The sequence below is a fragment of the Anguilla anguilla genome, chromosome 9 (genome assembly GCF_013347855.1).
Source record: "Anguilla anguilla isolate fAngAng1 chromosome 9, fAngAng1.pri, whole genome shotgun sequence".
Taxonomy (NCBI): Eukaryota; Metazoa; Chordata; class Actinopteri; order Anguilliformes; family Anguillidae; genus Anguilla; species Anguilla anguilla.
Window position 1 is genome coordinate 22,670,337 of NC_049209.1, and position 8,082 is coordinate 22,678,418.

At 44.3% G+C, this 8,082-nt stretch overlaps 1 protein-coding gene across 9 annotated transcripts in view; it reads left to right on the forward strand.

The window, feature by feature from the left end:
• Positions 1 to 5,011, forward strand: part of robo3 (roundabout, axon guidance receptor, homolog 3 (Drosophila)) — a 133,794-nt gene extending 128,783 nt beyond the window's left edge. For 6 of the 9 annotated variants that reach the window (XM_035435037.1, XM_035435038.1, XM_035435043.1 and 3 more), the window contains 4 exons: positions 231 to 344; positions 427 to 591; positions 1,658 to 1,800; positions 4,171 to 5,011. In XM_035435037.1, coding sequence (XP_035290928.1) covers positions 231 to 344; positions 427 to 591; positions 1,658 to 1,800; positions 4,171 to 4,182 — 434 coding nt within the window. In that variant the 3' untranslated portion in view covers positions 4,183 to 5,011. The remainder of the gene's footprint in view (positions 1 to 230; positions 345 to 426; positions 592 to 1,657; positions 1,801 to 4,170) is intronic. The other 3 variants (XM_035435039.1, XM_035435046.1, XM_035435042.1) reach the window with 1 other exon arrangement.
• Positions 5,012 to 8,082: the final 3,071 nt, after the last annotated feature.

An 8,082-nucleotide genomic window follows, 5' to 3' on the forward strand; every position in this document is an offset into this window, starting at 1 on the left:
TGGAGCCTGTTCTTTGGAAAACTATCAATTAATTAGAGTTGTGATTTAATATTTATTTCTTTTTGGAGCCTGGCGCCCAAAAGCTTGATTTGAAGTTTGCCCAAGATAGTCTGTTTCTTCCAGAGAGATTGTTTCATTGGAGAAACTGCACTGAGATTGACATTTCGCTGTGTTGAACCAATGCTGTGGTGCATTGTGGGACGTGTAGTCATTTCATTCGTCTCCCCCAGGCCGAGCTCGCCCCTCACCCGCAGGGGACACGCACACACCCCCAGGACAGAAGTCCAGAACCAAAAAGAAGACCTCAAAAAGCGGGCAGTACAGGAGAGAGCTGAACCAAGGAGGTGAGTCGCACTGTGGAGCGCTGGTCAGAGCCGGACGTTTGGATGTGAAGTCGCAGTCTGGTAACTGTGCGCGTTTCCACAGATCTCCCCCCTCCCCCCGAGCCCCCCCCTGCAGACGAGCTCCTGCGGCCTCTGGACTGTGGTCAGACCTCACTGGACAGAGAAGGGAACGCAGTGTCATCAATGGACAGGAGAGGAGAGCACAGCACCCCCCACAGGAAGGGCGTGGCACAGCGACGCAAAGAAGGTAAGAATACATATGAGAAGCAGTGTACGTCCTTACACACACACACCTCCACAAACACACACACGTGCACGCTCTTGCGCATGCACGCACGCACGTACACAAACACACGCACATGCATGCACACACACACCCGCACAAATGCGCACACGCACACACTCTTGCACACACACACACCAGCACAAACACACACATGTACACACTCTCGCGCAAGCACACACATGCACATGCACACACACGCATGCACATACATCCACACTTTCACACACAGACACACCCACACGCACGCACACACACACACGCACACTATTCACACTGCACACTGTTTGCTCAGACGCATGTACCGTTTGCACCTGCACACAAACACGAATACTGTACACAGACGCATGTTGGATTGAGAAGGAAAAAATCCACCATTGTCTTGTAATAAAGGGGCAATCCGGTCAGAAAAACACTTCAGCCCAGATCCAATTATCAGGCTCTTTATTTCTGCTGAAGGAACACGCCTGCTGACAAACCCGTACTAAAAAGGCATTATTCACAGCCTGCGCGTGTCGGTGCCAAGGACATCCAGCTCATTATGTACAGAAGTAAAACTTATTTTCCCACCATCCTGTGTACTCCCTTTTTCCTGCTATTTGCTGAAGGCCTGTAGGGGTTGAAGATTCTGGCCAGTGATATATTGGTGTCTGACACGGCTACTCAGCCAGGCCTTACCGAATAAAAGATAACATGCTACAGTATGTTGAGTAGGACAGAATACATTTATGTAACATAATTTTATATAACCTGTATAATAATCTATCAGATTAGTAATATGAATAAAGTGATGTTAACCTTCCAGCCCCTCCTGTTTTTAGATTATAAGTACACGTGTGTGGATGGGCTACATCTTCATAAATGCTTTCACACTGACGATGCAACATCTACACACTTACAGGGCATTCATATCCTAGAGAGAGAGACAGAGGTTCTGTCACTGCTAGTTTATCAGACGGCTTTTGATAAATGCAGTTGGCACTGGCCTGATGGGTAATTTGCCCCCTAATGTTGTTCATGTTGTCGTCAGCAGAGGAAGACATAGTCCCTTACAACAAACCGAGCTTTGTGGCCCGGGGCCAGATGTCAAGCAACTGTTCCACGACAGGAAGCTCGTCATCGCGAGGGTCCACGGGGTCGCGGGGCCCGGGGACGGGCCGGAAGCGGAACGAGGTGAGGGGACCTAAACGCACGCCCGTCCGCACCGGTCTCGACGATGACTCTCAAACAGCACCTATCAGCCCACTTACGGAAGCACGGAGTGTCCAGTCAGACCATCCAATCACTGGCTCCAATAGCGTGGCCTGCGTGTGAAGCCCGTGCATTAATCTGGCCTATACTGTTCATTTCACTGGTTATAATCGGGGTGTTGGGGTCAGCTCCATTTTCAATGCGGTCGGATCGCAAAACGAATCAAAATTCAGTTCATGAACAGGAAACTCCTCATTCGAACACGATATGCTTTTTCTGTCCATTTATTGAATTTCAGGTTCATTTTGAGAATTGACTGAATTGAAAGCAGACTTGACCCCAGCCCTGGTTATGATATTATGTTGCACGTGTCATATAGCGCATGCTAACTTAACGGCAGTGGAATGCATCCAGCCCACGCACACAGTAAAGCTCACCTGAAAGGCAGAGGGACTGACAGAGACGAGCCTGGGGGCCCTCGGACCAGGACCCTGACATGAGATCTGAGAATGAGAGCACTTCTCTCTCATCCCTCTTTCTCTCTCTTTTTGCTCTCTCTCTTTCCCCTCTGTCTGTCATTGTCCCTCTCTCTTTCTCAAATTAAAGATGCTTTATTTGTGGGAAATGCATAAATATTGCCAAAACCTATGTAATGTACTATATAACTAGATGACTAGGATAAGTGCAATAAATTATTATTATTAATAATAATAATAATTATTATTATTATTATTGTTGTTGTTGGTATTATTATTATTATTATTAATTACTATTATTCATAATATTATTACTACTATTAGTAATTAGTAATAATAATATTAATTATTAATAATAATAATAATAACAATAATAATAATAATAATAATGGCAGTAGTTATTCATAATTAATTTCATCTTCTTCATCTTCACCATCATCCACACAAAAAATAAAAGGATTCCAGGGTGTTTTCCATGTAACTTAATACCCAAGGAGTATTTTACCCAGAAGAGTCCCAGACAGCCTCAGGTCAGCTTTGCGGTGTGGAATGAGCTTCTGCTCAGTGTTTGCCATCACAGTGTGCCAAGCTGACATGTATCTCATTTCCAACATGTCAACTGCTCATGCCTTCCACATGCTGCAATGTCCTGTCCCTTCCTGTTTGTCAGATCAGTATTTCCAGGTCCACAGGCTGACTCAGACTATACATAGCTCCAATTTCTTTATTCTGAAAGAGGTTTAGAAGTGGCCTTTTGTTTGGATATGGTCTTTGGGATCAAATTACACATGCTGTGAGGTGAACAGTTGATGTCCAGAACCACAACTGAAGGCTTGTTTTAGAAGCCTGTGTGTTGGACTCTCCCATGATGCAATGGGTCCAGCCCACAGTTTAGCTCACAATGCAAAATATATGTTGTAGCACATTGGCATTAATACCAGCTGGCCCTAGCCTAATTTACTCTGAATTCCATGAAGTCTGTAAATGCAATGGGATCACTGAAGCTTCAGTTTTCCAAAGGTTCAGTAAACAGTGCAGGTGAAGAGGTCTGTGAAATGGGAACGTCAGTCTCTCTCTCACAAATTTAAACCATCACAGTCAGGGGCTCTCGCTGGCCCAGGGGTCACCCCCCCCCCCCTGTGGAGGGTCCAGCCCCACTGCCCCCAACCCCCCACCATGGGTATGCGCTCTCGGGTTTCCATGGAGAACATGAAAGCCGGCTCACACAAAAGGGGGCAGTATGTACCACAGGGTGGGAGTTTCGAGTTACCCCTCTCCTCTGTCACAGTGGTTAAGGTTATCTCCTCCACTGGGGCAGAGGCCCTGAATGAATGTTGGACTATGGGGAGGGGCAGGCGTGGGGGAGGGGCGTGCGGTCCCTCCCCCCATCGGAGGTGTGCTTTGTTTTATTGGCTCCTCTGATGAAGAAAGGCTCTCTGGCTCTGCGATCGGTCGTCCGTAAAGGACAAACTGAACACGACCACCCCCCAACCCCCCCACCCCAGAGCAGCACAGGCATTCGTTAGCAGTTAAACCCAGGTCAAGTCACTCAGTCATCACACAAATCAATTTTACATTACAAATTTTTACATTTCTATCGAGTGACAAACGTGTGTCTGTCCTCAACTTTCAAGGCAGCTGTCGTGTTTCGTTTCTGACGCAATCGTCAAAACTAACTCTAACCTATCTTGCCAAACGTTTCTGAGCATTTCAAAGTTAAGGATCAGTGTTTATTTTTTCATTCATTTCCAAGTGGCACTTGGAAGAACACTTTGTTCACTAAGATGTATGAATCGGGGTGTTTTTCCACTTAAGTTAATGTTGTAAAATGGGCCGTATTGCCTCCTAACTCGGTTTCACGTTTGTTTATTTTCAGGAAATGAGATAAAAGGAAGCAGATGATTTGGCATAGTTCTTCTCTCTACCATCCTGTTTTGCCTCCATGTTCTAATGTATTTCATGAACACGCCTCTTTCCATGGAATAAAAAAGTGCGGGAAAAGAAGAAAAGAAGAAAAGTGTACAGGATTAATGTCAAATTTGAACAACGGACTTCAATCTTTTTTTTTCTTTTTCTAAATATTATTTATGATTCCTGGGTTGCGTGCGTCCGCCGTCTCACGTCCATGTGTACATAGACATTTCTGTAAGGTTTCTACGTTAGTCCCGTACGCAGGGAAAGAGAATATATTGTATTTATAAAAAATGAAATGTGTAAAAAAAAAAAACACACAAAAAAAAAAACAAGAAAAAGGTCCGATATTATAAAGTCAGTGTCTGAACGTGCCAACATTTTTGTAGAAATGTACAACTTTCGAAAAGCATAAATACTATTGCACTCTTTGTTGTGACGAAGAACAACAAAAACACGAAGCACAATCCGTGTGAAGCAGCCTGCCAGGTAGCCCAACTTCCCCAGCGTCGCTGTTGCCGCCTTTGCCTGTCCGTCCCTGTGTTTGGATCCCTGTTGTCGTGGTCCGATGAGAATGTGGTTCCTCTTTTTGTTTTGTTTTGTTTCTTGAACAATTAATTCTTTTTTTATGGCAAGCTTCTGACTCAATGGCCAGTGGAAGAAAGCAGAAATCCCACCCTTCTGAAAACAGTGAAGAAAATGTATTCCATTTAAACACCAAAATTGATCCGTTAATGTCGACTGACTTTTTTTTTGGTAGTCTTGTTGTTTTGTAAAAAATACAATAAAGTAAATTTGTTAAGCTATGAAGACCCAGCTCTTCCTGCGCGGGTGTGTCAGGTTCATGGCCCTGAATTGTGTCCGTTCGTCGCCATCACTGTGAAATTAATCTGTCAGTGCGGATTTGCTCTGTCGGAGACGCGTGAAGCTCACGCCAGTCAAGTGTGAAAAGCCGACAGTCTGAAATGCCTGTAAACCATGCGTCTACCACATGAATACACCCAGCGCCAAACATGAATCACATGAACAAGGTGGTTATGAATGTGGAAGAAGTAAGGCACGGACAATTTTCAAGGCCCAGGAGGTCGACACTGATGGACATATACAGCCAGTCTGATGACTGTGTGTGTACGTGTCTGTGAGAGTGTGTGTGTTTGTGTATAGGTTGCCCTTCGAAAGTATGGAAACAATATATCAAAATGACAAAATAGTGCTTTCTCTGTAAAATGGTAAAACATATGTAAATAGCATGAAGAAAAAGCTGATTGTCTGTACATTTTTCTTATATTCATCTTTTGATCTCAAATCCAAACGCATTTAGTATTCTTATATTCATCTTTTGATCTCAAATCCAAACGCATTTAGTATTGAGCAAAAATAACAAATTTCACTCAACTGTTAACAGTCACCATACTTTTGGAGGGCACTATATATATATACATATATATATATATATATATGAATGTATGCATGCTTGCATTGTACAGTTCGCTGCAGATAAACCAGGAGTGAAAAGCATGAAATTGGCTCCTGACTGCCTGGAGGTGAGCAGTGAGGGAGAGCGGATCCCCTGTTCTTTTATGCGCCCACCTGAGACAGGCGTGTGACGGTGACGCTCTTCCCCTGCACAGGTGCTGCCTCTCTGTGGCCCGCCTCTGACACTTCAGGATTGACCCGCTGCCCCACAATCCACTGCTGTTTTTCAAAGTGTTTTTGTGTGCTTTGAACGTGGTGCCAAAACAAGTGTATTTTAACCACGTGGGTATAGTTACCAAGACTTTTAACACGTTAAACGTTCATATATTTATTTAGCATTTTTCAAAAAAGACCCATGTTCAATGACTGAGAAAAGAATTAGACATAACAAGGCACGAATTACACTTCTGAAACCTCTTGCTTATTTTGTGCATTATACGTTGAAACTCAGTCCCATGCAATGTCAGCATTGTAGTGGCTTAATTTATTGTCTTTGTGGGAGCTTCTGTGCCATAAAATAGATGCAATCATCATTGCACTAATAATGGCTTCACTTCGCTACCAGTAATGTCAGTGGTTCTGTGACCTTTTGTGGTCTAGGAGGCACTGTGGGGTAGAGATAGTACTGGGACTGACCCCAGTGGGCTGCTGTCCTCCCCTCAGTATCGAGAGGGATCCCTGTACCCATAAATCACTGGCTCATTCATTAGCCAAGTGTCACGAGGGAAATGGCCGCTGAGGCTGATACAGGGCCCAGGGGTTAGAGGAGAACATTTATTAAGCACAGTGGATGTGGCTGTCAAACATTCATCCATTTTCCGCATTGCATACATGCACAGGGAGATAAGGATATTGGTTGATAAAGCTTAATGAAAGCTAGTGCTTTCTGCCATTTTGCTAAATCTAAGCTTAAGTACATGTAATAGGCACTTTAAATCTACTTAAACCTTTCAAAACCCAGAGGTATTACACTAAGAACAGCTTGCCATTATTTGTAGTTTTCCTTTTTCAAAATGCAAGCCAGACGTACTTATAACAGAGGACAGGACATTGTGTATATACCCAAATATGCTGATTTTATTCATGAAAAATGTGATTATATCTGTCGCCTCAAGCCCAAGGTTTCTGATTTGTTCGTATTTTCCTTCCTTTTTCTTGTGAGAACTACTGTATATGGACAGGTTTTTGAAATCTGGACTTCCAGTTTTCTCAGTTGGTAAAGACAGTCACAATGAGGTAGATCCTGTTGTTCCAGTAGTTCCAGTATCATGTTTAACCCTTCCCATTGGCTGGTTTGGCTACCAGATGTTTCTTTTGACAAAACAAATGTATCCTTCTGAATTCTTATAACTACTATTGCAGCTACTAGCAATACATTTTATTTATTCTTAGACTTTTCACAACCAGCAACGCTGACCCGCTTCTGAAGCACTTGCTCCTTTTGGTCAGCTGCTCATCTGAGTGCCGGAGAGAGAGGAAGAAGGGCAGCGATCTGAGCTCCCACTGGTTCCCCGCTCTCGGGCATGAAGGCATTTTGTGTTGGGTGGGATGCGGAGAGAACTCCCCCCTTTAATCTTGCGTCTGCAGGATCCGGGTCACTGCGTGCTGAGAGGAGGCCCGGTCCCACAGGGTCACCGATCGGCCTCAGACTTCTCCCGGCACAATGCCCAGGAAATGCCACCTCCGGGACCGAGATTGGCGCTGCACGGGCCTTTCGTTCCGCCACTTTCTCCCGCGCCGATTTCTCAGGCAGTCATCCTGCCCAAACCACGGTGCTTATGAATCTCCGATATGGCTTATTTTCCCAGTTCATGACATAAGTGATGCTTTGAAAAGATGTAAAAAGAAGTTACTACTGTAGGAAAACTTCTGTATCAGCAACAGTAAGTGGGGAGAACTTACAGATATAACCACTCTAAAAATGGCATCTGCCTGATGAATGCATTTTTCAAGTTGCGGGCCACTTGCTTTTAATACTCATGAGGTAGATGTATTGGGCTCCAGTTTGGAACGAGCCAGAAAGTTCAAGAAATGGGTCAAAATAAGAACAGCAAATCTCAGAAGCCTGGAGATTTGTAACAGTGAATTGGGGCAGACATGATTAGGGAAGAACACCGTAAGGACCCAAAACAAGAAAAAAAGTCCTCCCTCACTGGATGTCTGTGGTGTGATGAATTAAAGTATTATCAGCTTTTCATGAAGGAATTTCCCAAGTTTCCCTTTTGACTCCTTTCAGGGTGAAGCCAGCAAATGCCACGAGCTGCCATAAAAGGATTTCTGCCATAAAAGGTCAGAAACGTGATTGTTTCGTGCCTTCGTAATCCCCTTGGACAAACAGCCGCTATGCTGTAATCATAAATAAACAGGGGCTAAGGGAGGGGAGGAAGGCTCGAGGTGGTGG